A 26,791-nucleotide genomic window follows, 5' to 3' on the forward strand; every position below is an offset into this window, starting at 1 on the left:
ATTATATATATATTCTAATTAAGCCCTACTGTTTGACAAAGCTTGAATTACAGTATCATAATTCACACCCAGTGTATTGCTAGGCCGTCTGCAGCACTCAGAGCAAGGTGTATTCCATTTTTAGTGCCAGCCCACAGATCTCTTTGTGCAATATATATGTGTTTAGCTTCCCTGGGAATTGAGAGCCCGTGATGGTAAGAGACTGACAGCCCAGGAGATTCCGGGAGAATGCAGAGCAGGTACAAGGGCAGCAGAAAGTAAGTCAAACTGCCTGACTTTTATACAGCTACCTTAGGAGCAACGCAGAGGGCAGGAGAGCAGGAGGAAAGAGTGCTGAGAGTCACAGGCATCAGGGTCTCTCCAGCAACCAACCTGGGTGTTTTGGCTCTGAGCTATGGTGTTGGCACATACAGGCGGATGACTGTGCAGGGCACCCATGGCTGCACTGGCACCACTGGGTAGGGTGCCAGGGATGGAGGGGCTTTGGGTGCAGAGCCATCTTGCGCTGCTGGTGGTGCATCCTTGAAGCCCCAAAGATCTGTGAGGAGCAAACGGCTGATCCTCTACAGGTGAGGTCTGCTCTGCCTCTGGCTGCACCAGGGGTCCCCAGGGACCTCTGCAGCACGCAATGGCACCCTGCCCTTGGCCAGAGCAGTGATCCTGGTCAGCACAGACCAGAGCTTCAGACACAGCAGTTCTCTCCAACACCACTGCCTGGGTGCTGGCCAGACCGCCAAGCACCAAGGAAATCTACTCACAAGCGCCACATTGCTTGCAAACCTCGAGCTCTTGCTGATCACTAAGACCAAAGCAAAGTCCTATGCGTGTAGGGGGAGCAGAGCAATTTGGAGCTGTGGCGTTAGGGACAACCTCTGGGAGCAGCTCTGGCTAGCCAGGAGGGTAAGGACAGCTTCATGCAGCTGCATTCTCTCCAGATGTGCCCAGACTGTCTCATGAACACAGACCTCCCCTGAAGTTAGCTCTGCCTTGAAAAGCAGCCTCTGAACTTTCTCCACCTCCTTTGCCACTGCCAGGGAAGACAAGGAGATGCCCCTGCACAAACACCTGTCAGCAGCCCACTGGGGCAAGGGGAGGCAAGGGCTCTGCCTGGGGTGAAACTCAGCCCTCTGCACCCACCACAGCAGTGGGACAATGGGGGACACTGGGGGTACATCACCCCAGCCCAGAGCATGGCCAGGCGACAGTGGTGGGACACAGTCCCTGGCTGGGATGGCACCTGCTCCTGGCAGGAAACGCAAGGTAACTAATGCTGTCGTCCTCGATCTCCATTCCCAGTGAAACATTGTGATTTCCAGAAGTACTAATCAAAAATCATTCTTGATTATGGCAAAAACAACCTCTGCTGATTTTTTTTTTTTTTAATGCAATTAACAAGGGTATATGGTAATTCCAAGCAATCTCGCTCTTGAGATTAAAGGAAAGCCTGCCAGGAAGCACATGAATAAAGCTTTAAGATGAGAATTTGCATAATGAAGACTTTCTCTTTGTGAAGGGACTAATGGTGGTTATGTTTGAAACCTATTAACAGAAATGCCTAAAAGCCTCTGTTAAAGCCACTGTGCTGCCATTGTGACCCATGCAAGCTCCGTCACCCTCAACACCCTCCACACTGCTGGATCCCTGCTGGGAATATCAGTTCCACAACACCCCAGCGTGCCCTCACCTTGGTGAGCCATGCCAGGTGGGTCAGGATGGACAAGTGCAGGGCAACACACCTTGTGCTTAAAGCCACAGGGTAGTTCTGTGTTTTAGTGCTGGATCAGAAGCAGATGACTGCTGCAATCTGATTTGAAGGCTTACTAGGAATTATCTGAATTGTTTAGCAGCAGCACAATACGCTCAGCACCCAGCAACAGGGATGGAGGTGGTGAGGAAAACGCAACCTCCAAAACCAGCCTGCATCAGGTGGGTTCCACGCTCCTTCCAGCAGACACCATCAGCACTGGGACAGAAAGGTCATGGTGAGCAGAAAGCAAGCCCTTGCTGGCACCAGACACTGGAAGGACAGCAGTGCCCACCTGCCCAAAGGTCCAAACGCACCTTCTCCTACCTCAAGGAAGGACAGACCTCCAGGTTGCTCCCAAAGCACCCAAAGAAGCAGCGCTGCCCCATGCACCCTGTGGTGCTCCACAGGAGCTGCCAGCGGGTCACTCAGCAGAGAACAGACAAAAAGCACAGCATAGAGGAGCGTCCCATCTGCTGCCATCTCACACAGCCTTGCTCACTTCTCTACAGCAAGATTTAACACCCGGAGGGAAGTGCCCTCATCATCTCTTTCCCAGCATCTGCATTTGGTAACCAGCTCACAGAGGGAGGCCTGTGGCATTCACCAGATGTGCCTGCATGGACACTGCAAGGAAACATCAAAAGCTGAGGTCTAAGGACAGATCTTTTCCTCCTCACTTTTGGCATGTGAGAAGAGCCTCTGCTCCAGACCTGTCTGCGGAAGGATGAGCAGCTCTTCAGGCGGCTCTTCCCCTAGCCCTGTCCTTCTTGGAGCAATGGCAGCTCCACCACCAGATCCACCAGCCTCCACTGCCAAACCCACCAGGGACCATGACCACCCAGTTGGCTCCCATAGGGACAGAAAGCCCCCTCAAATCCAGAGGCATTTCTTCATGCTAAACTGTCATGCCAACTTTCTCCTTCCTCCCAAAGTTTCCCTTTCACCTGCTCTCAGTCTCACAACTCAAACCACTGGTGATTACTGTGTTTTCATGTTTTATTAATAAAAATGAGATGAGAAGAGCTATTAGCAGAGCAGCTCAGTTCCTGCCGGCTGATTTTGCTTTTCAAACAGGGACCAGCTTGGAGGCTGCAGGAGCACAGCAAAGAGATTGTTCTCCACACGCCTGGGAACTGAGATGCGAAGGAGAAAATTTGCTGTCTGAGGGAAACAAAGTGTTTCCACACATTCCACTGCTGTCAGTGTTGGTGCGTCACTGTGACAAAGCTGCGAGCAGGAAGGGGCCGCAAGCACCAGCTGGCCCCAAGATGCTGCATCTCTGCTAGAGACAACCTAATGCTGGGGGTGACGTACTGAGTGCCCATGGTAGAGCTGTACAGCCACACAACATCTGCTCAGGAGAGGGTGCCCAGACTAGGGCTGCACATGAGATGGTGCTACCACAGCTGGGAGAGGCTTCACATTAGGGTTTCCCATGGGATGCCTTGGACCAGTAGATGCAGAACGGGCCTGCCCCATCTCTGGCTCCACAGCATCATTCTCTCCCTGTCCCTACATGAAACAAACACTTCACCAGATCTTCTTCTAGCCCAGTATGGTCAGAAAGCAGGTAGCACTGTTCTGGCAATACAGGATGGCAATCAAAATGGTTTTCTTCAATATCAGCACTCAAAGCTTTCAAGGTTTCCAAGGCCCTCTGACATCTCTGAACAGGTGATTCTAAGCAACTTTAATAAGATAATCATTCTTTGAGTTTGGTGTCAAAGAAGTCTCTGCGGCAGGATTGCCAAAGCCTGCTTTCAATTAGTCCCAGATCAATCGCATCAGGAGCAAAAAGCTGGCAGGTTTTGAGCACAAGTATCTAAGGCTCCCCCCCCAAAGTGGAGTGCCTGAGCCCACCTGTACCCATAATGAGGATGGGATGATGCCCAGCTTTCTGTGCCTGGGTTGGGTACAGGGACATTGCAGCAGTGGGCTAATGCTGGCAGGGGGAACTCAGCCTGTCCCAGCCCTCCTAGCTCTGCCACTGAGCTCTGGGGAAAATGCCTCAGGTAACCCGCAATTCAAAGATGTATTTGATGGGAAAGGAAGTTTTTTCTTCTCTTCACTCTTTTGCTGTTTCTTTGGTTTGTTTGGGTTTGTGGGGTTTTTGATGTTTGTTGGTTTTTTTTTAAGGTAGAAAAATTTATTATACCTAAAGGATGAAAGGATGTGAACAGCGTCATTCTTATACTCCAAGAGTCCAACCGCTTTGCAAGAGGCAGAGGGGAAATCGGCACTTACCCTACTGCACAGGTTAGGCAATAGCTAAAGATGACTTTCTCAGGTCACAGAGGAACCAACAGTGATCCAGGACTCAGGTTTGTCCCTCTCCAGATGCACTGTGCAGGAGTCCACTGGAGAACTGGATTACTGCTCCTGCAGCAAGGTAAGGGGAGACACTGGGGTGCTGTGACTCTGGTCCTGAGCAGGCGCAAGCCTGAGCTCCCCACAGTGGAGGGCAGGTGGGCACGGCCCAGTGCAACAATGCTGAGATTAGCCCTGCCAGGGAAAAGTAGGCTGGGAGCAGGAGGCAGGATCTGATCTGAGACCACTTTGTGGGCAATCCTGGCACAACCTTTGTCTAGGAGCACTGCCCAGCCCCACCAGGCATAAGGTGGGACATACGGAATGCTGTATTCATTATCCCTCATGAAGCTCAGAAAGCACAGCAAGTACCTTTTCCTGTGGCTGCTTTCACATTTTCCTGCATGCTGTCCCTCAGAAACATTTTGAGGCAGGTTCACATTAGCCACTTGATTTCTGCTTACATGTTAAATCATGACTGTGAATTTGCCTAGGGCCAAAGATGCCTGTTTATCAACCAGACAACAAATTGTGGTATGAAAGTGTCTTGTTCATAAGCCAGCACAGAACAGCTGATAACAAAGACAGTGATGCGGAAGCCCAAAGAAGACTGAAGTGGGAGATTAAATGCTTATCACCTGATTCCTGATGGAAAGAGACTGCTCTCATCAGATAAAGATTGAGAGAAGATGCTGTAGTTAAAAGTAGGTAAATAGGGAATTACAAGGTAAAAGTGCTGGTTCATCACTAGGGATGTGCTGTTCCTGTCGTACTGTGCTATTTAAAATCAGAGCAGTAGTGGAAATGAAGACTTGGGTGATGCTGACAGACGGAGCGAGGCCCCAGGAGAGCATGGGGGGGCTACAGCCCTCCCCTCCTGCTGAAGGCATTTGTCTGCCCCATCACACAGCCTGCAGTGCAGGGCTCCTGCCTGCCTGCTGCTGCTGAAGTGCCTGCACACCTCCCCACAGCACCTCACCCTGCAAACACAGGGTGTTGGATCAGGGTGGGGAGGTGTTTAGGATCCAGCCTCTACTGCTCTGGGTGAGGTGGATCCCTGGAGCATCACAGACCTGGGTGGTGCTGCCGAGGCTGCTCTGAAGGAGCTGCCAGCATGAGGAGACAACAGGGTGGGGGCTGCAATCTCTGCAGGTAACGTGAGCAGGTGGGGCAGGATCTGGTGCTGATTTTTAGTCTGCAGCTACAAGACCACTCCCCTTGGCTCACCCATAGCAAGGAACGCTGTGTCCCATCCCTCAGCCTTTTGCTCTGCTTCATTTTCAATAAGGTGGGTTTGGCTTTTTGCTTTCATAGAGGGGTTTGGAAAACTGGAGGTTTGGGAAGCTGAGTTTGGGGTGTGCATCCAGCTGCTGCTGCTTCCTGAGCCCAGCACAAGCTGTGTCTACAACTGTGGAGGTAAATCCAGGGCCTGCATTCGACTGGTGAGCACCAACTGAGTATCCATCACCTCCCAGAAGTATTAGTAGGAGGGAAAAGCAGAGTCCTCTGTTAAGCAAGTGGGAAAGGTCTGCTGAAATACTTTTGCCGGGGTAAAAACTGTTGCTGTTAAATGTCAATTTACAAGGAGAAACTGAAAGATTTGTTAGACAATTTTATGGTTTGGGTTTTGTTTTTCTATATATGCAATGATTTTGTTACTATAATTTACAATGTCATCTTTTAAAGTCATGAAAGACAACTGTTTAACCCTGAGATAAAACACTTTCCTAGGTGAAGGAAGTGCACAGCAAATACTTTTGCTTCCATTTACCAGGGGAACAGCTGCCTTATCACCAGAGCACCATTTGCAAGTGATGTGGCATGAACTAATTTGAAACATAAAGATAGAAGCTCATTGAGCTCAAAGACAAATCCACTATCAGGTCCCTTGCTCCCTCTGACCTTACTTGTGCAGGAAATAGTACCAGCGTACACAAAGCAAATCATCTGTAAACTGTTGCTGAATTCAAGTGTTATGGCTTTGAGTTTTCCTCGGCAGAAGTATCTAAATCATTCACTCAGTTAAGACCATCATTACAAAAGAGAAAGAAGGAACATACCTTTTTTTCAAACATATATTTAACCTCACTTAAAAGTCCTCTCTTTTCTGCATGAGGCTAAAGAAATGGGTTGGGATTAGTGTGTATTTTGAAAATGCACGGGCTCAAAGCTTAGTCCTGTCCTGTGGATTTGGGGAAATAACGAATTCTGGTTTCCTGGCAAATAATTACACACAAGCTGCATGGCATCCACTCAGTGTCTCTTGACAGTGTGTGAGACAGTCTGTCACTAGCAGCAGTAGCTGATGCCCAGTGAGCAGGGCCAGGCTGAATGCCCACCCTAGCTGAAGCATCTGGGTTACAAATCAGCCTGCTTCTGGGTCAGAGAGCAGGGGCTTGCCTGGGGAGAGCGGATGTTCAGGGCAGGCTTGCACCAGCTGGAAGCATAGCTCCAAATGGTTTAGCTTTGGGGGCTGTGACCTTTTCAGCCTGGTGTTGCATTGGCATCAGGCTACACGGGGATTTCTCTGGCCAAAAGAGCTTCCAGCGTGGGAAAATGTGTTGGGCAAGGGGGACATTTTGCCAGTTCTTGGTCTTTCCACCTCTTAATGCCATGAGAGCATACCCTGGGGTGCACTCAGGATCTATAGTAGGAATTATGCAAATCTGAGAGGAATGCTATGTACTGAGTGGCAGGATGGGACCTGGGGAGGCTTTTTCTCCAAATGAGGTAGGCAGGGTCTGGCATTAGCTTCGCACAGGTCATACTCAGTTCAAGAAGGACAGGGAGCTGCTGGAGGGAGTCCAGCACAGGGCAACTAAGATGATTAAGGGAGTGGAGCATCTCCCTTATGAGGAAAGACTGAGGGAGCTGGGTCTCTATAGTCTGGAGAAGAGGAGACTGAGGGGTGACCTTATTAGTGTATATAAATATATAAAGGGGGAGTGTCACGAGGATGGAGCCAGGCTCTACTCAGTGGCAAACAATGACAGGACAAGGGGTAATGGGTACAAACTGGAACACAAGAGGTTCCACTTAAACTTGAGAAGAAACTTCTTCTCAGTGAGGGTGACGGAACACTGGAACAGGCTGCCCAGGGAGGTTGTGGAGTCTCCTTCCCTGGAGACATTCAAAACTTGCCTGGACACATTGCTGTGTAACATTATCTAGGTGTTCCTGCTCCGGCAGGGGGATTGGACTAGATGGTCTTTTGAGGTCCCTTCCAATCTCTAGCATATTGTGATACTGTCTGGAAAGATGACCCAAGTCCTGCACTAGCAGGGACACCTGAATGGAGGTGGCTGGTCATCAGAGAGATGTGTGCTCCAGCTAGCTGCTTGCTTTCATCCCATATAGGTCATATAAGGATCTGACTTTGAGACTTTTCCTTAAGCTCCTACCCCTAAAAGCTCATATTTGGCAGCAGATGTTGCTTTAACATCACATGTTAATGTGCTGTTCAAAATCTTATTACAAATCCAATGTACCTTTTGCAGCACAATCGCCTCCTTTGCTGGAGGCTGGAAACCTCTTCTGCTTTTGCCTCCCACCCTTCTAGAGCCAGCACTGCAGTTACCCCTGAACATCCCACCAAGATTATGTCCTTCAGTGTGATTCTTCCAACTTTCATGAATTCTTTCTATTCCAGATTTGTGTGTGGGCAAAGAAAGCATCTCAAAGGGCACGCAAAATGCTGAGCAATTCCCTTTTCCCAGCACTCAGTTTGCTGGAAACAACCATATATCAGCCTGTGGAGCCTTCCAACAGCAGAATGATGCTGTTCATGGCGTCCCTCCTCCCTGTCTGAGCTGCCACCTCCAAAATCTTGTCAATGCCTCTGGGTTTGCTTTCTTTGGCTTTTCTACAAATATGCACTGTGCCAGCACTGAAACCCAACAGCAGACCTGGCCCACTCCTTCCCACAAGATGCTGCTCATGTTCTTTGGTATCTCAGGGAAGAGGAACTTGTGCTCAGCATCGGCTTTCTCCCTGTAGCCCCAGTACTCCTGCCTCAATAATTTTCTGTGTTTCTTAGACAAGGTTTGAAAGCAAGGAAAAAGGATCTTGGCGTGACTAGAAGACAGTTTTGTAAATATGTATTAGCATTAACTTTATTCACATCATAACAGTAGGTTTCAGAAGATCAAAACCTGACCCTGTGTGGCTCCACTGAAGTCCCTGCAAGCATACAGAAGGCATTTGCCTCGCTTTGTGGCGGCAAACAGGCTCATGTCGGCGCTCTGTTTCCTTCTCAAAAGCATCGTTCACTCGGGAAATGCATTCTCATGCTCACATCCCAAATCACAGCTTGTGACTACAGCATCTGGATCCCTAACTTTGAAGTTCCCTTTTCAAAAACAGTCCCTTCCTGTTCTGTGTTTTGATATGCCACATTCATCTTCTCCTGTTTTCTTCTATTCAAGTTCTTCTACCAATTGAGAGTTCTATCAATTGGAATACAAAGGAATTATTGCAAAGTTTTTTCTCTCTGCCATCAGTGTTCAGTAGTTTATTAAACATACATTTTATTTTTAGAGTGGCTTCAGAAGCCCTGCCTACTAAAACCTCAACTTCTCCTTTAGTTAATTGTAAAGTCAATGCCCTAAACCTCTAGGAGATATTTTTCCAAGGAGAAACCAATTTGTTTTTAAACTGAGCAGTCCTAAAAGTTTATTCTAGTCAACACTGGAGATCAATAGAGTCTTTTGTTTTATGTGCTTTAAGGGCTGAAATGGTTGCAACAGATGTAAGGGAAAAATTTCTGTAGAGGGGGAACAAGCCCAAGAGTCGGATGGTCGTTTCCTAGCACAGATATTACTATACTGGTAGAAGAAAAAGTTACAAAATACAAACAGAAGTATGGAAATTAATTATTTCCAAAGCTATGTACAGAAATATCTGGGCATGGCACATTTAATTAATGCATATTTGTTCAGAGATCAGAGATAATTTGTAAGAAAACCAATTAAGTTTTCCCTGCTTTTTCATAGGCACTAAAGACTCTATAAAAGTAAAATTATTCTCTAAATGTATTACTTTGACTTGCTTCTGATACCTAGTAATTATAAATTTAATAACATAATAATGTATTATAACAAAGATTTGTAATGCAGGTAAATGCCTAACACAGCACTGCTATCTCCTTCAGCCTCAACAGCAATGCCAAACCAACGGTTTGCCTTCCACTCCGAATTCCTCCCTGCAACTCTCCTGGCACAACCATGGCAAGTGACCCTGGCAAGCGATGGGCACAGGATTGGTGGGTTACCTGGCACCAGCACCCCTTCTTCCGCTAGCTGCATCCACCACTGCCCTTTGCAACACAGAGCCCGGACACCCGGGAAACATCTGGAAAAGAGCTGGCTCCTTTCTGCTTTCCCTGTGCTGCTGGTTGGGCACTGTTGTGTGGAGACTGTGCAGAGGAGCCGCCTGCAGTGACTGGAGCCATCTGTGCAACAGTTATAAACAGCTAATTATACTGTCAAATAGTACTTTCACATTTAAGTAATTATTGTAATTGCTGGTGGGATATCATAGTCACACTGAAGAGAAGAGGTGATCTGTGAGATGCTGTCTATTAAGACACAGGATGACAACATGGAGAGCTGCCCATCACTGGAGATATTGCAACTTTGGAAGATGTGCCCAACTACGCTCATTGCCAGTTTGTAATCACGAAGCTTTTCTTCAAGCTTTTATAATGCAACATAAAGCATAAAACCTGGATGTGCCCCTTCTGCCTGGCCTGTAAGAGGTAACCTTGCGGTCCCTGCAAGAACACTGACCTGCCATCTTCCATGAAAGCGCATCACTGCATTTCTGTACTAGCTTACCATGAGGGTGAGGACAGGAGAGGGGAAAAAACGACTGTGGGAAGTTCCTTGTTGGACTGTTTCCCTTATTTTGCACAAACATGTGGCTAGCCCAGGATGACTTAAACATAACTACTTTCTGAAAAGGCACCAACCTGGGAATTCAACATCATGCAACATGCTAGCATAGGGAACACTCGACTCTGACTGCAGCAAAAAGGCAGGGAATTGAGTTCCTTCCACCACATCAAAATACTCAAAAGGCTTCTCCCTGTCACTGTACTGTGGGAATATGCCAGAGTTCAGTGGCACTAGAAAGCATCTTGAGCAATCCCTATTTCCAGCACTGCATCTACAACCATAGAGGTGCTGAGGGCAGAGGGATCACAGCAGCTCAGAAGTGTAGATGGATGTGGCATGGCTATGTCCGACAGCCCACCAGGCACTGAAGCACACAGTGTACGAAGTGAAATACAGGGGGATTTGACCAAAGGGAAACCCAAAACCTCCTGTGCTTTTTCAGTTATAAAGTGGGGTGGGTGTTCCTGCTTTATTGGACAGCCACAACCAAGATGCACACTGTTCCTGTGTCAATGGTGTATCCAGACCTTAGCTGCAGGAACCAATCAAAGTAATGAGTCTGATGTCAAATTTGGTAGCCTTGGTTCTTGGTCATTTGTAAGCCTCCAAGCTTATGAGAGACTGGGCTGCCTGCAACTGCTGACAGTGCTGGAATGACTGTTACCAAAGAAGCCAGGAAAAAAAGCCAGCAAATAGAGGCAATGAAGAAATCTGATTTCTTCTGCTGCTGCACTGAGGAGCTGGTAGAAACCCCTGCCTCAGGAACCCACTTCCTTTGCACCACTTGCTATCTTCCTGTGGGCATGGGATGACAGCAGGAAGGCTGCCCTAGTACCTGGAAGGCCTGTTCAGTTCTCAGATGGGCACTGCAAAGTTGCTCCAAAATGTTTGGGAGAGAGACAGAGGGATGAGTAGACACCCACCACATGTGAAACACAGAAACACCAGGGGAGGAACCAGAGGCCATGTGGAAAGGCTGAAGCTGGGCAGCAGTACCTCATCTCTGCATGTCCAGCGTCAGCTGAAGAATTTGTAAGTGCAGAGCCACCTACCTTTATGTAGTTATTTCCATGGAGAGGCAATTTAGAGCAGCTCAGACAGGAACTGAACATAACGTTGTTCAATTACCTGTGAAACCTTGTGCTGGCAAAAACACTTCATGAATGTTTCAGTGAAACTCATTTTGATACAAACACAGCCAAGGACATTCAAGAGCCGGACCCAGCAGTCCAGTGCTCCAAAATGAAACAGAAAAGCATTTTTCTTTCCCCATGTTGCACACAACATGGAATACAAATGAATCAGGTTTTTTGCTGACTAATCAGTTTGGGGTTTTTTTTTTGGAATCATAGAATCGTTAGGGTTGGAAAGGATCTTAAGATCATCTAGTTCTAACCCCCCCTGTCGTGGGCAGGGACACCTTACGCTAAATCATATCACCCAAGGCCTTGTCCAACCTGGTCTTTTGTACATTTTAACCTAAAATCAAGACTTTCTGCACAGTCTCTTAGCTCAACCTGTCCAACTGATACCCACCAATTAAAAACATAGCAGCTAAGCTGGTAAGCATAAGCAACTCTGCACCATGCTGTCACCCTTCCATGTGCATGAGTAGCTAAATACCTAATGCAAACAGAGGCTAATTTCAGGTTGACTCACAGAAAACCCATTCTTTTCCAACAGCAAAAGCGGCTCATGGCCTACTTCACTCTTCGTTTGACGCTGATATGTTCTAATCAGTCTGGGTTTGATGGGTACCTCCTAGCTAATAGCACAGTTTTAGAAAAACTTTCCCAAGACATAACTGCTGTCAATTTTCTCTGTACAACCTTTAAGAAGCATTTTTTTTTCTATTCAGCTTTTTAAAAAATACTTATTATTATTAATATTAATATTTTAAGGAAACAGTTGTGGTAAGCTTTGCACTGATTTTAGCCCTCACCTGAACCCCCCCAAAATAAATTCTTGTTTTATTTTTTTCCTTATCTTCCCAGTTACTGCTCAGCTGGGAGTGATTTCTGGGTTAGACTAGTCTAATCTGCAGAAATAGCACTGGGACTAAAAAAGAGTGAGAATACAACCTGCAACCCAAGAAATTTGGGTCATGCAGAGAATCTAATCCAACAGCTCAGTAAACAGAGGGCAAAACCCAAATCATCCTTCTGAGATGGTTCTGTGCCTCCCTCTGTTTCGGATTATCTGAGACACTGACTGCTCCTGAGCTTTCTACCTGCAGCATCGTACGTTTTGTTTGAATATCACCGTGACACTTCCTCACGCAGAGGCACACACTGCGTTCTGAGATGCTTTAATCAGCAGTATTGATATCTAATGCCAGGTTTTAGAGCCATCCTATCTGCCGGATAACTGTGCAGGAGCATCTCCCGCCGCGGAGAGGGGGGGCAAAGGAAAGGGCGCTGGCGGTAGAGGGGAGTGACCGGGGATGGCGAAGGCCGGGCCCTGGCGCACGGGCTGGCGTCCGGCCATGTGCTGCGGTGTCGGGGCGCTGCGCAGGGTGCGGCCCGGGGGCGATCCCCGGGCGCTGCGTTCTCCTGGGGGACCCTCCTCGAGGGTGCATCTCCCCCCGACCCAGGCCTCACCTCCTGGAGGCTGCATACACCGGAGTGTACCCAGCGCGAGGATGGGGGTGCTGACGGCAGCCTCCGCGGGGTTCCCGCGGGGGCACATCCGCCGTGCCTGGGCCGGACCCGCCGCCGCGATCACGCGTAAGCCTCGCCCCGGGGGACACCACCCCCCAGCCTCCAACCCTGGGCCGCTCCCTCCCGCTGCCGCCCCGCGGAGCAGTCGGCACCTACCTGCGCCCAGCAGCGCGGCGAAGGCGAGGAGGAGCCCCAGGAGGCGGCGGCCGGCCATGTCGCGGCGGGGCTGCGACTCTGCCGCGGGCTCGGCCGCCTGCCTCCGATGGGGCGGGGCGGGCGCTCGGTGCCGCCCCCCGCCCGCGGGGCTGCGCTCGGGACCCGGCCACAGAGAAAAGAGGTGGGGAGCCTGCGGAAGTGGAGGAGTGACGGGAGGAGCTGGGGCCCGCGAGGGTGTCCCGAGTTTTGGCACCGGAGGTTGCTGCGCGGCGCGGCCTGCCCGCCTCTACCCGTCGCGGCACAAAGGCGTTCCCACGGCCCCGGCGCACATCCTCTCGCTGGGCGTGTGCGGCGGCTGCGCTGGGCTCGGCTGAGCCCGGCCCCGCGTTTGCTCATCGACGTGGGGAGAGTTGGCGCTGAGGATGCGCAGCCAACTTCTGCGGGGCTGCTGCCCGAGGGGGTGGGCTGCAGCAGCGGGACGGCCCGGCGACAGCACCCCCGGAGCCGCGGGAGCCGGCGGGGCACAGTAATGGTGCGGGATGGGCCGATGGTGAGGGCGGGGGGCTCTGTCCCGCTCCCGGGAAGCGGCTGTGCAGGGGAGGGAGCTGCTGTGATTTCATGCCAAGTTTTTAACGCGGAGGTTACGGAGACATAGAAATGTTAGCTGGAAGCGACCTCTGGAGGTCTCTAGCCCAAACGCCCCCTCGGAGCGGGACCCACGGACAACAGGTCAGGTCAGCTGTGGCTTTACTCGGTGTGGAACTGAAAACCTCCAGGGATGGAGGTTCCCCCACCTCCCTGGGCGACCTGCGGCAGCGGTGCCCCACCGCCTGGTAAAGGAGGTTCTCCTGGGGCCTGTCTGACTCTCCCGCTGACCCTGACCGCTTATTTAGCTGTCACCTCCTGTTGTGACACCTACTACTGCCAAGAAGAACTTGGCTCCATCGTCTTAATAATTGCCCTTAAGTAGCCGTAAACTGCAATTAGATCTGCAGATTAGATCTCGCCAAAGCAAACAAACTGCCCCTTCTAGTTCAGGTGCACCAGGTGCTGGAACCTCTTCTCTACATCTGTTTTTAAATGGGGGAGGGAATTGTTAATGATACAGGAGTTATCTTTATTTATTGATATTTATAGGTGGTTTCACTACAGAAAAGGGGGTGAGGATGCAGCCTATATTTAGGCCCTAAAGCGTTAGTGAGAACTGAAAGCCTGAAGAAGTGTCTGGATTGTCCTAGTTCCACCCGACCTCACAGCAGTTGGGAGATACTGCTGTCCCTGGCTGCTCAAGCTGAGTGTCAGTGTCTCATGTCTGGAAGGTGCTTTTTGTCCTTGGTGGGAACATCACCTGAAAAGATGGTGAGCAAACAGGACATGGAGGAGTTACAGTCATCTTCAGAAGTGCTCGGGTTAAGGGATGTGGTGTGCTAGCAGGGGCAGCCTGATTTTTATCTCTGCCCATGTGGAAGATTGCAGGCTCCATGCTCCCAGTGCCTTGCTTTCCACTAACGTTCCAGGGGGAAAGTCTCCAAAACGCACACCAGAGCGAGCTTCAGGAAGTTACCATAGTTCGGCATGCTCATATCGTGTCATCACAGTGCATGATGCTTATGTACTGTGCAACTCTCTCTACTGCAGCAGGAGTAACAGGGGTCCCAGGTTACAGAGGAGCTGAGCTAGAGAAGGTGGAGGTCAGCTACTACACAAAACCATCTGTGCATTCACAATATTGCCTTTATTCCTGTTTATACAAAGAGAAATTCGGGATTACAGTCCAGTTTGAGTCAAACTAAAGGCAAGTAGCAGGACAACGCTTGTACCTTCCTACTCTGGTTCCCCGATAACCTCTTCTATCAGCTATTTGCATTTCAGTGGCTTTCCAAGCCTCTGGTAATTGTTGAGGGAGGACGTGGGTAAAAGGCTATTATGTTAGAGTTAGCAAGCCTGAAGGCATGAGAGAGCATCGCAGCAGCTGATGCAACCCGTGACAGTATATTGTTTGCAGTGCTGTTCGAGCCTGGGGTGCACACCAGTGCCTGTGAGTTGATTCATAATTACAAAGAAGTATGAATGTACCATTTAAGTGACAGGAGGGCGGGCAGCAGCAGTGCTGTGCTTTGAAACTGGAGGGAAACAGGGCGGTTCAAACTGTGAATTCGTCTGACTGAACTCCCCAATAACCAAGGCTGCCATCTGTGACCGGTGGTGCCCAGCCAGCGCGGGGCTGTGTGCAGCGGCACAAGTTGTGTCTTTAAGGGAAGCCAAGCCCAAGGCAGCTGGAAAGCCTGGGGACCCGCCAACGAGTGACTCAGCATCTCCTGACCTGTGCCCGGGAGCCCAGGCTATTCTTGGTTCCGGGTGTGTTTAAGGCAGGCAGCCCAGACTTAAACACTTCCAGTTGCTCTGCAGAGGATGTGCCTGTGCTGAGGCTGGAGCTTTGCATGCGTTATGTTGTCCAGGGCTGTACTGCCGTCTTCTTGTTGGATCGCTTTCCTCCAACATCAAGGGGGCTAAGGCCTTTTCATTTTCTTCTCTTGAGCTAGATTCAATTGTAATCCTTAAATAGCGGAATAAATGGCCATTGGAGGAGCTTTCAGTGGGAAAATATACTTACTTCCCATTACGTTTTAAGAGGTATCAATGCTCAATTCTTCTTGCTGCCTTTGAAAATCTCCTCCCTGGACTTAGCATGCTTTTGTCTATGAGAGCAAAAATATGCTTAAAGGGAAGGGGAAATGCTGATCAGGAAAGGTAATGCTGGGTCACACAAAAATCTGGTTTAGAATCTTTTTCTTCCTGAATATTCAAATCATTTAGCAGGATTAAAACATGTAATCCGTTAGATCTCAGAGCCCCTCAAAGGCGCTAATCTGTTACCCTTGATAAGTGATGGACACATAAAAAGCATCAATTTAGCTGCTAGTGGAGTGCTCCTGTTTTAAAAGCAGAATGAGCTGTCATGTAGAAATGCATAGCCTTGCCACGCAGTTATCTGTGATGGAAAATGAAAATACTATAGACCATTTAAAATGAGCAGTTTCAAAGGCTGAATTACATTTTCACCTGTGTCCATCTCCTGCCTGAGGTATTGTTGTTTTATGGCCTTGTTTCCAAATACAGTAATCCTTTTTTAAGTAAAAAATTTGCTAATTTGGAGTCTTTTAAATTCCCTTACAAAGCTGGAATGTGCCTGATCAGATCTTCTAAATGCCTTGTTTTCTAAAGTCCTGATTAAAGTTGTGATCCAAGTAGTTCCTTAAAAAAGGCAAGTCAAACAGTAGTATGAGATGGCAACACTACAAACAGCCCTTATCCTGTGCAACCCCAGCGGCCCTGTGGTTAAGTATCAGGGGTATTCCCAGTCTCTTCCATCGCCCGGGAGAAGGAAGGAGCAGCTTTCCCTGGGCAATGGGCTGTCAGGCCGCCGGGCTGTTGGCTCTGGTCCTGCGCCAGAGCTGAGATCCAACGGATTTTCCTCCTGCAGTGCCAGCAGCTGAGCTGAGGGAAGGGGCAGGGGCTCGGTTCCCTTCAACTCGTGGTGTTCTGTGGCTGGCTGCAGTGGCTTGCCCTGTGGAAGTCACGGCTGAGTAGAGCTCCCTGTAAACAGACTTACTCTGCTTCTCACTGCCTGCCAAGTGCTGAGTACTGCTCATCATAACCATTTTCTCAGAGAGCCTCCAGTCTGGTTCCTCAAAAGACCGATGCATTGGGGGGTGTTTATACAAGCTGATTTTAAGTATGTAATTTCTCTGCCTACATTAGATGTCTAGACTTCTGCTGTAATCAAAAGTGAGGGGCAGGATCCTAATTACAGCGCTCTCAGTTACACCCTAAAAGATCCCTTGCCTGTATGGAGAGCATGGGTACGTTACGTAGGTGCTTAAAATGGGCCTGAATGTTCCCTGCTGTGTGGTGGGTCTGCCACTGCTACTGCAAACAGGCACAGAACCTCTTTGCCTTGTATAAATCAAATGCTTCAGTTGCACTCTTAAAGGAGAAATGTTTGTAGCACTTGAATGGAAATTAACTGGAGAGTGCATTTATTTTTGGCCAGTCCCCTGGGAGCACCTGCCAAACATTACCTCTCATTTCAAGCCTGGCTGTTCCTGCTGAGAAAGTCTGATGGAGCTTCGAGTCTGGGTCAAGGTGAGCTCCTGGCTCTTCATCAGCTGTCTGTGCCATTTAAAAGGGAAGGAGGAATGAAAGCTAAGCAGCGGATTGGGTATGAGGAATGGTGTGCTCCTGCTAGACAGCTCAGCAATGAGAAGAAACAGGACTGCTTGGGTATGGTTTATGTACCGATTAAATGCACCTGCTGGTCCCCAAGCATCAATGCACAGTTTTAGAATGAAAATGTTGAATAATAAATTAAACTGAGAAAATTAATTCCGGCCTCGTCTACTCTGGGACGATAGCCAATTGCTTAAAACAAGGCTTACCTGCACCTGTCTGAAACCAAAGTACCTGGCACAAGCCATGGTGCCTATGTAAAAGCTCTTTGAGAGTCATTAATGCTGTCATGTGTATGTGCTCAAGTGTCGGCGATGGGGACTTCGGTAGTGGGTGGACCAATCTCTCCACTTCCATGGAAGCACAACTTGAATGTGCACAGGGATGTGTCTTGCAGGGTGCCTCTTCCCACTTCCCAGCACCATGTCACCAGTACCGTGCTATTCCAGGGCGGGGCATGGCAGCACTCATGGGCAGAGATGCTGAGGAGTTTATTTACTCATAATAACCATGATCTCAAAGGGAAGGATACTGGGACATTGGGGTCAATCCACATTTCTCTCAAATGCATTAGAAACTGATGTTTGCTCTCTAAATTCCTGAAAAGCAGCAAAACCCGGTGTTTTCGTATTCTTTTTATTACTATTATTTTATTTTCCACCAGGGACAGAAATTGCTGGCTGAGAATCTGAGGCCTGAACCCAAAGAAAACATGTCTCAAAAGCAGCATAACTGCTCTGGCCAAGGTTTTCCTTTCTTCCTCTCTGCCTTACTCCAGAAGTCTGCAGAATCCAAAAGGCAGCTATAGAGTGTAAGGTGAAGTTCAGTGCATCAATGAACATTTGTAAAAGAGCTTTCCTGCCTTTCCCAGCAGTTAATATCTTTGTTGCACAGAACTTAGTTTTTAGAAAGACCTCGTGTGTTTTTTGGCTGACTGAGGACTGGCAAGGAATGTTCTTAGTTTTGTATGGGGAAGAATTGGTTTTTTTTTAAGGGCAAAACCCCACCAAACCCTCAAATAAACAAACTTGCTTTCACCAGAATCTCTGTTCCTGTTGCTGAGTGTGTGCAGTATTATCTGCAGTGATAAAACAGTGCATAAAGCAGCTTTATTAGACTGGGAAGTGTGGGAATTCAAGTGCAGAACAGGTAGTACCAGGCAAGCAAGGTGTCTGCTTGTTTTTTTTTCCCCTCACATTGGACAGGCCTGATCGATGTGCCTAGGTTAGTATGATGGTGGGGTGGGCACTGAGAAAGAGCTGGTACAACTCAGGGCTGATACTGTTTGGGAGGAAAGTGGTTTTGTTTCCAAATCCTGAATGTTGGCCCTTGGAGGAGAAAGATGACTCTCTTCTTGGCTCCTGAGCCTGAAGGAGACTTATAGCACAGCTAAATTGTACATGTCCCTTGGGAAGAGTTTTGTAGCCAAAACCACTAAAAATCCCAGACTCTTTCATCTAAATACAGTCCTAGGAAATTACCGTGGTCTCGATCTAATATGTACTCTGCATTGTACAATGTTGTCCTTCTTTTGTAAGTAAAGGTTTTCTTGTTTACTCAGCGTTATACCTGCAGTGGGAAAGTTCCATCCGCACAGCAGAAGTTATGTACAGAACAGGTAACTAATGCTTATAAAATAAAAAAGATTTGGAATTGGCCTTAAGTTATTGCGTGTGGGTTGCTGGGTTCTTTTGTGTGTTTGTGTGTGGTTTTGTTTGGGGTTTTGGGGGAGTTTTGTTTTTGTTTTTTTGTTTGTTTGTTATTGTTCTGGGTTTAGTTGTTTGTTTTTTTGTTTTAACCATGCCATGAAATTTTGCAATGATTTTATATTAAATTTTGTTACAGGTTCAAAAGCTCTGCTCATGCCTCTGGTACTTTCTCTATGACTCTGCTGTAAATGTGAGAGTAAAACCCCAAGTGTCAGAGATGGACAAGTTCTTCTCAGACCAGTGCACAGTTGTTCCGTTTTTGGGAGCACTCAGGGTCCCTGCAGGCTGGTAATCTCTACTACATGAGCTGCATTGATAGGAATTTGATGTTTTTAACTTAATATTATGGGGGTAATTTTCTTTTACCAACCCCTGAGGATGTATATTAAGTGCTATTACGTATGACTTAAATACAGGAAAAATCTAGAATTCTGACCTTTTATCCAAACCAGAGTTTTATTGTACTCTGGTCCTGGCTCTTGGGCTGGTCACCATACAGAGTATGGGACCTGACCCCTACCGGTGGACCCCATGGTGAAACGAGTCAATGTGGAAGGATTCATCCAACTGCCCTTAGATGAGGTTATTTGCCTGCAAACCCAGTTGTTTCTACTGCTGATGGCAGAAAGTGGATCTCCAGATATGGCAAAACTCCAGGGCTAGCAAAAAGTGGAGCTGGTGGGTGTTTAACTGCTGACTTAATGAACAGAAAAAGATCTGACACTATTTTGACGTACGCCTGAAGTGATTGTTTTTTATGCTCCACAGCTTTGATTTTTTTTTCCTGTCTTAATTTTAACTCTTTTCCTTTCCCTCTTAATATCATATCGCTTTCCCTCCCCCCTCACCTCCTACATTCTTTAGCATCTTCCTGGTTTGGGGGGGATCTAACAGCCTTGCTTTGTCCAGTTCTGGTCTGTGTTCGAGTGGGCTCTAAGCAGCAGTAACAAGCCTGCTGAGATGCAAAGAGCAAATGCTCTCCAGCAGAGCAGGCTGACACATTGGGCAGACCTCAGCTGCTGGCAGGTGATTACAGAGTATAAACCCTGCCCATAGTGAAGAGCAGAACAGACTCTCAGCTAGCACAGGCAGAAAGCTTGTTTGTGCAGGGGTGTATTCAAATCCAATGCAATTCAACTGAAGCTGTGTCCTCTGCTTGTCAGTCCAGGTGCTCGGGGCAGGCATAGAGAGAAAATACCTTTGTGCTAACGATCTTACCATCAAAATAGACTTTTATTGCTAGACTGTAATGTAACAACCAACTTCCATGCCTAGACAGAATTCCCACTGATGTCAAAGGTTTTATTTCCACTGAGAAATTAGTAAGCACTGTGGATTTTGGAATATTATCAACATTAAAACAACAGTCTGGACTGTGTTTTCCCTGCTGTTGTCATGTGAAGCACTTAGGGGTGACTAAAAGTGTAAGTCTCTGTTACTCTTTCATTTTGTTCATTTGATGGCAGAATTGCTGTCTGCTCAGTTAATTAATTTCTCCTGCTGTGTTGGGGTCTTTCACACAACACCAGGGAAAAAAAGTCTTTGAGAGTGAGACAGTGTGGTGTGAACCCAGAGAAGTTGTTAGGGGGGTCCAGGGGAGGTGAGAGGTTCTGAAAGTTGGTTTTATTGTTTAAAAATGGTTTTCCTGTAGAACCCAAGTGTGTGTGCCGCTGCAGTCAGCCGTCAGAGCAGCTCAATAGGAAGGAGTTTGGTTGACCCCCTCAGAAACCCACTATGAAATGTTGTGATAATTCATTGTAAGCAAGTTCATGAGTGATGCAAAGCTGTTTCTTTCCCATTCAAAGCTCTTAGACCTTTTTACTGCTGGGGTGAGGTTTGTGCTATCTCCTGCAACTCTGGGAGCTCAGCCTGCTCTTTGGTCTCCATCGCCTTTCGTGCAGCAGTCAAGCCATGAGCTGTTCCTCACTGATGATAATTAAGTTCTCATTTCCCCATCTTGAGCCAACTGCAGAAGTGTAAATATTGTTACTGCTGGTTTACAGGTGAGGGAAGGACGGGTGGGGAGCAATGTGATTTGCCTAGAAAGCTCAGCCCTGTGGCCATGCTGGGAACTGAGCAGCTTGCACTGATGGGGTGACCTGGGAGAGGTTGGGGAAAGAGACCTCATGTGTTATCACTGCTCCAGGACAGGCTGGGGGACCCCAAAATGCCACCTGCTTGGCTCTATGCAGAACAACAGTAGAATGGATCCAAGTGTTTTTAAGCTATTATGTTGCTGGTGTTCAGCTTGATCTAGTTCAAGATGTCCCTGCTCATTGCAGGGGGGTTGGACTAGATGACCCTTGAAGGTCTCTTCCAGCCCAAACTGTTCTATGATTCTATGAGCGGCTGTGGTCTGCCTTGAGCTGAAGTGCCCAAGCTGTGCACACATGGAGCCCAAGCTGGTGTTGCCAGATGTTAGAGTCAACACTCGCCATGGTTCTTCCCTTCTTAGCATCTCTCTGTGGCCTGGGACAGTGCTTGGCCCCTTGCTGCTGGTTGCATACAGACTGTAAAGTGATCCATGTCATCTGGCGTGTTTCTGCATGTTGTGACTCTTTGGAAAAGATCAGCACTGTTAGCGTACTGTCTTCCAGGCACGTGTCTACCATCTCCTGGTAGCTGTCCCTGGTGGGAGGGTTTGCGGCACCAAAGCCCTGGTCTGTGCTGCGAGCGGACGATTTCTCTGGTATATTTACACTTGTAAGGGAAGATTGTTTCCCCCCCCCGCCCCTTGTAAATATCACGGCACTTCTGTTGCTTCTGTGCTGGCCCATCTGTGCACCATTTTCACTTGTACTGACTCATGTTCACAGAGTAGTAAGAACATCCCTAAGTGGTTTAATTTCTGCCTCAGAGCGGGCCCATTTTGCTTTTCCAGTTTGCTCCTAGGCTGCTGAGCGCTGGGTATTCTGTTTTCTTAATGACATCTCTGGGCTCTGTTGGGTTGGTATAGATTTTAAAGATGCCATTTGCATTTTTTAATTCAGATTTTTCAAGGCTTCCCTTCTCATGTTCATGGGGTTTGTCCTCTGAATGTTTGGGCTTGTATTCACTGCTCCGTGTGCACCCAGAGTCACCTTCATCATCTACAGGTCAGACCTTGCTCTAGGGATAGGCTGATCATTGGCTCTTTTTGGTAGCTACTTCTTTAGTGTTCACTGACCTGTAGAGTCTATATCCTTGCTCAGCTTGAACTGTATCCCAGCAATTTTTGGCCTGGTGCCGCAGAGGCCCTGCACCAGAGATCCCATTAGCAGAGAAAGCCCTTCCAAACCCTGCAGCCAGCTGCAGGAGCATTCTTGATCATGGTCAGATGCTGCATGTGTGGCCTAACTGGTGTGCCTGGCACAGTGGAGCACTGGACTTGCTCAGCACTGAGGATAGTCAAATTATTCTCTTGATCTCTGCTGCATGTGTGTAAGCAGCAAATATATAAAAAGTCTAAGGCTAAAACCAGGCAAATTATGATCCTTTTCCTGCAGGGAAAGACATGTATTTCACAGCAGTGGAGTTTGCCAGTATTTTAAGAAACATGGAGCTGTGGAAGCATTTCTGTAAATGACAGAAAGATCCTTTTAATAGGGGCAAAAGATTCTTTTCCCTCAAACATATTCTTGGGAAAGACTTGGACCATTTCAGCTGAAATGAAAAAGTTTAGCTTGAGGCCAAGGCCAGCTGGAGAAATTTCCAGCCCAAAAAATTAGTTGTAGATGAAGTTATGAGCAACGAAAACTGGAGCTGTACAACAGTCAACTGTAATTACAGTGGTGCTTTCAACTGCCTGTAACATTGGCACATGTGTCAGTGCAAGTCCTTGTGTGACTCGGGAAGAGCCTTCTTGCAGAGCTGTTTATAAACCCCAGCTTGCTGATCTGAGGGGATGGGAACAAACGTTTCACATCAGGAGTAATCGGCTTGTGAAAGATGAATTAACTGGTGACTTTCAAGGCACTGTTTTCTCTGTGTTCAGTGTTTACCCAGGGTCAGGTTTAGCTGGGATATTATATTTCTGTTGCATGAGGAAGGAAGGGTGTAATGAAGAGAGAGCCTCTTATGATGGAGAACAGCTCAGATGAGGAAGCTGTGATGGCAGAGATTAATAAGACTGCATGCTGTTTGCAGTGTCTCCATCTAAGCCAGGCTTTTCTGTCAAACTAGAAGTTATTCTCCTGATGGTGGAGGTTGTCTGTTGTAAAAGCAGTTACTTGCTTAGCAGGGAGAACACACCAAGACTGCAGTGTGTCTTGCACGAAGGGCTCCTCCTGGAGATGTTCATGCCATGCACAATCATGGGCGAGTATTTTAGGAGCTCATGTCTGTTGGCTGCTAAATTGAGTTGCATGTGAACTCTCTTCAGCAGTAAAGGTAGTGCTGACAAATCATCATCTTCAGTGATGAAAGGAGTGCAGGTGAGAGGAAATTTAGTGGGAGGAGATCTTGCTTGGAATTTCTGGTGGAAACCGTAATTATGTGATTCAGTGTAGAGAGGTATGAGGGTTTCCAGTGTAAGCTATAAAAATCACTTAGGGAAGCAGCCTACAGATGAGGCTGCTCATTCAGATCTTATCTACTCATGTGGGAGTGTGGAAATCTTAGCGCTCCACCTTATCTCTTCTCCCCTGGGAGATCAGTGTTGAGAGAGTTTGACCTCTTGTTTACTATTTCAAATCAAACCTAGTGTAATAGTGGCTTTGGCCATGCAGCGCCTCAGTCACTTAATGAAATAATCTTGTTCCCTGCCCTTGCTGGGAGAAATATGTCTTGCCAAAATACCACTTAGGTGATATCTAGAGGGTAGACATAATGAAGTAGGGCTCTGGCAGAAACATCCTCCCAGGCTTTCCCTGCAGGTGCAGAGCTGAGGATGTTAGAGGTAGTGGAATTTTGTCCCTCTGCTTCTGGGCAAATCTGTTCTGTATGTGAGGAGGATCCCTGGTTCTGTGCTTGCTCCTGGGCTTTTGCAGTTCCCTGCAGATTTAAATAAACTTTAAATCAATATTGATTAAAAACATTCAGCACAAGGAGATCCCAGATCTGGAATGGATGTTCTCCAAAAGCAAGCAGACCTCAGTGCCAGCACAGGAGTATCCATACAAAGAGCCCTCAGCCAGAGCGGGCCCAGAATCTGTTTTGCTTTCTCATACTTGGAGCTGGTATATTTTAAAGGATATCAAGCAGCAAATGTGGCAAAGGGGAAAAATTGTTACAGACTGTATTTGGCAGAAAACCAGCAAAGATAAAATACCATACGTTCTGTGCAGTGAGCTCCTACATAAATGATTCATTCACTAGAACACAACTGGGGTCAACACCTTCTATCTGAATAGCCCAAAGTTATGCAAATATTTTTATGTGGATTTTCTCAAAAAAAAAAAAAAATCTGTTCCAATAAGAAAGCTCTTTATCTGTGTAACTTTTAAGAATCAAAATCCCACAAGTATAGTGTCACCATGTTATGCACATACATACAGCAGCTGAATAGCTAGAAAATGACAAGATATGCCCTAGAGACGCAAACTCTGAGAAGATTGCTTGTTTTCCTCTGTATTGCCAGCCAAGTCTGCTCTACAAATTGTATGTGGTGGAGATCACACTATTTCAAAATATCAAATTGCTAATTAAAGAAACTACTCAAGGAAACTTTCCAGTAGAACAATATATGCAGTGGGATAATAGTAGTCACTATTTCTTTAATGAGTTTCTTTCCTATCCAGAATTTCTTACAATACGTTCAATGCAGCCATTCAGTTAGATTATTATGAATCACATGTGTATTATTTCCGATTCGGTATTAACATAAAAACTTCTGATGAACCATAGCATTACAAAAAATCTGGTCTACTGTATAGAATGGCAATATCATTCCTGCAGATAAAAGCTTGGAAATTAGGATCCTTATGCAACAATACAATTTAATATGTTAGTTTCTAGGCTTAATCTGCAAAGGTGCTGAGAAACTACAGGTCCAACTGAACCCAAGAGAAGCGGAGTGTCTCTGGATGGTCAGACATGTTGATCCACAGCATGAGCATTGTTCTTCAATGCAGCATTGCATTCTGTAGGAGCTGAATCAGTGAAAGGTAATGAGAAGGAGAAATCTTTCTTGGTGAGTATTCTTGTAACATGGTTGGTTGAGTTGGAGATTTCCTTAAATACTTTTATTTTGCTGTAGAGAAGTAATTTAACAATGTCATCCAAAAGACAGTGTGTACAAGCCCTTGTGAAATGATGTGGGTAGATCAAGTCAAGCAAAAAGTAGTTTAGTTGTGTAGCAAAGAGAAGGGCAGAGAACGTAAAAGATTTCTTAAATCCTTTTTTCCCCTTTGTGTGAGAGGATGGTGAAAATATTCCCTTCAGGTTCTGAATAGAGGTTGGCATAATGAGGTGGATTTCCAAAAATATTCCAAGAAGATGGACAGCTTTTTTGGTGTCTTGTTAGTGGTAACTAAGTGCCTCATTTGATATTCTTGAAAATCCTTTCCTGCTTAAGAGGTTCTCTAGTGTCTATTCATTTTCTCTAGTGAATGAGATTGACTTCTTGATCTTGGGGTTTGCATTCCCAAATAGCCATTCTTCATGTTCCTCTCAAGTAAAGAGAACAAACAACCATTTAAAGCAAAGAATGCAAAAGATTGCCAAGTAAAAAGGTAAGGCTTTTACGACTCATAAGTTTGGAGTGGTTACTCAGCATTAGATAAGTAGTCCTTGATGAGTCCTTGGTTTGAATCATATTATCTCACCACTCATTTAGCCACAGACTTTGGAGTGACTGTTCCAAAGGCAGCTGAACCTTAAAAATCTCTCTTGTAGCCTCTGGTGCTCTGAATGACTTAGTCGCTTCTTTATCATTGGTTCTGATGACAATAGTAGTGTTGGGATAATGGGTTTGGATGGTTTTTCCGTAGCTGGTCCTCACCCTGGCACTGGTTACCATAACTCTTCTGCATTTCTTTGCACTGGCTGACTCTCATTCCTTTCCAAATAAGAACTGAAACAAACCCCATGGGAATGAACCACTTTGAGGAAGACAGCAGCTTGGTTTGGCAATTATTTAAAGACAGTGGAACCAAATCCTTCAGGTAGCAGGGTCAGCACTTCTCTGTGCTATGTTCTACACTAACTCGTAATAGAAACATTAGAGAACTTGAATGTGTGAGTTAGTATGATTGGTTCTCCATCCGTTTTGTCCAGCAGAACTGGTGCTGTTTCCTCTATGTTGGTTGCAGATGGGCCAGTCTGTTAGAAAACGAATTTGATGTTGAGCACCAGTAGGACAATGCTGCGTTAGGCTCTGTCTGCCATTATTGGCACCTAGGCTTCACTTGGATGTTTGCCATGAGAGTTAGTGACCTGGTGAGCTGTTTCTGAATATGACCTGTGGCATATGACTGAGGTCAGGAAACATGGATCAGCTTAATTCCCATGTGTCCAAAGCAGCCTGTCAGATATTGAGAAAAATACTGGAGGGTCTAACAGGCCAGACTTCACTCATCACATCCAGACTTGGCTCTCTTGTCTCTATAATAGGCAAGCCAAAATCTCAGTCCAATTACCACTGTCCTCAGCACCTCCAAAATGTGGGTTGGATTTGGATTCTGTCTACTGGGCAAATCATTAGTTGGTGTTTTAAGAAACAGATAAATGCTGATGGTGGGACTCCTTCAACCCAAGAAGTAGTCAGGAAAGAAAGATGGGAAGGATCAAAGACCAGACTACTTACCAAAGCCATCTTCAGGCAGCTTCATTCCTCTCAGTCTGGGAGGCATCATGTGGGATCCCAGACTTACTGGTCTGGGAAGCTGATGACACCTGAAAGGTGGGAAACAGAGAGAGAAGCAGAAGTTGGTGCAGGGCAGCAAACGATCACAGAGTCCTTCCCTCTGTTGACCATGGACCGCTTTGTTTTCTTTGTTTGGTGATGGGTATTCCCACACTGCCACGGATGCTATCCCCTTTCCTGCCTTGCAGAGCATTGCTTTTTGCATCTCAGTGCATTTATTCTCCTCCTTATCTAATTTTAATTAAAGCTCCTTTCTCTCCCCCCCCCCCCCCAACATAATCAGCTGAAGAAAAATGAGCTCGTAA

At 47.1% G+C, this 26,791-nt stretch overlaps 1 protein-coding gene and 2 long non-coding RNA genes across 4 annotated transcripts in view; 2 read left to right on the forward strand and 1 right to left on the reverse strand.

Moving 5' to 3' along the window:
• The window catches only part of CD99L2 (CD99 molecule like 2), a 29,834-nt gene extending 16,908 nt beyond the window's left edge, over positions 1-12,926 (reverse strand). The window contains exon 1 of the mRNA XM_062613271.1: positions 12,765-12,926. Within this exon, the coding sequence (XP_062469255.1) occupies positions 12,765-12,822 (58 nt within the window). The 5' untranslated portion in view covers positions 12,823-12,926. The remainder of the gene's footprint in view (positions 1-12,764) is intronic.
• LOC134160867 (uncharacterized) lies at positions 5,351-9,874 on the forward strand. The gene is made up of 2 exons (XR_009963723.1): positions 5,351-5,571; positions 9,204-9,874. It is a non-coding gene; the product is annotated as an uncharacterized LOC134160867 (long non-coding RNA).
• Positions 12,927-14,413: 1,487 nt separating the features above from the next.
• LOC134160868 (uncharacterized) lies at positions 14,414-19,129 on the forward strand. 2 transcript variants are annotated; one of them, XR_009963725.1, is made up of 2 exons: positions 14,414-17,810; positions 18,840-19,129. It is a non-coding gene; the product is annotated as an uncharacterized LOC134160868 (long non-coding RNA). The 2 variants fall into 2 exon arrangements; XR_009963724.1 differs by having other exon boundaries at positions 14,414-17,805.
• The last annotated feature ends 7,662 nt before the right edge of the window (positions 19,130-26,791 follow it).

Source organism: Pezoporus occidentalis, unplaced genomic scaffold (assembly GCF_034315485.1).
Source record: "Pezoporus occidentalis ecotype Australia unplaced genomic scaffold, CSIRO_AGI_Poc_V1 ctg165, whole genome shotgun sequence".
Taxonomy (NCBI): Eukaryota; Metazoa; Chordata; class Aves; order Psittaciformes; family Psittacidae; genus Pezoporus; species Pezoporus occidentalis.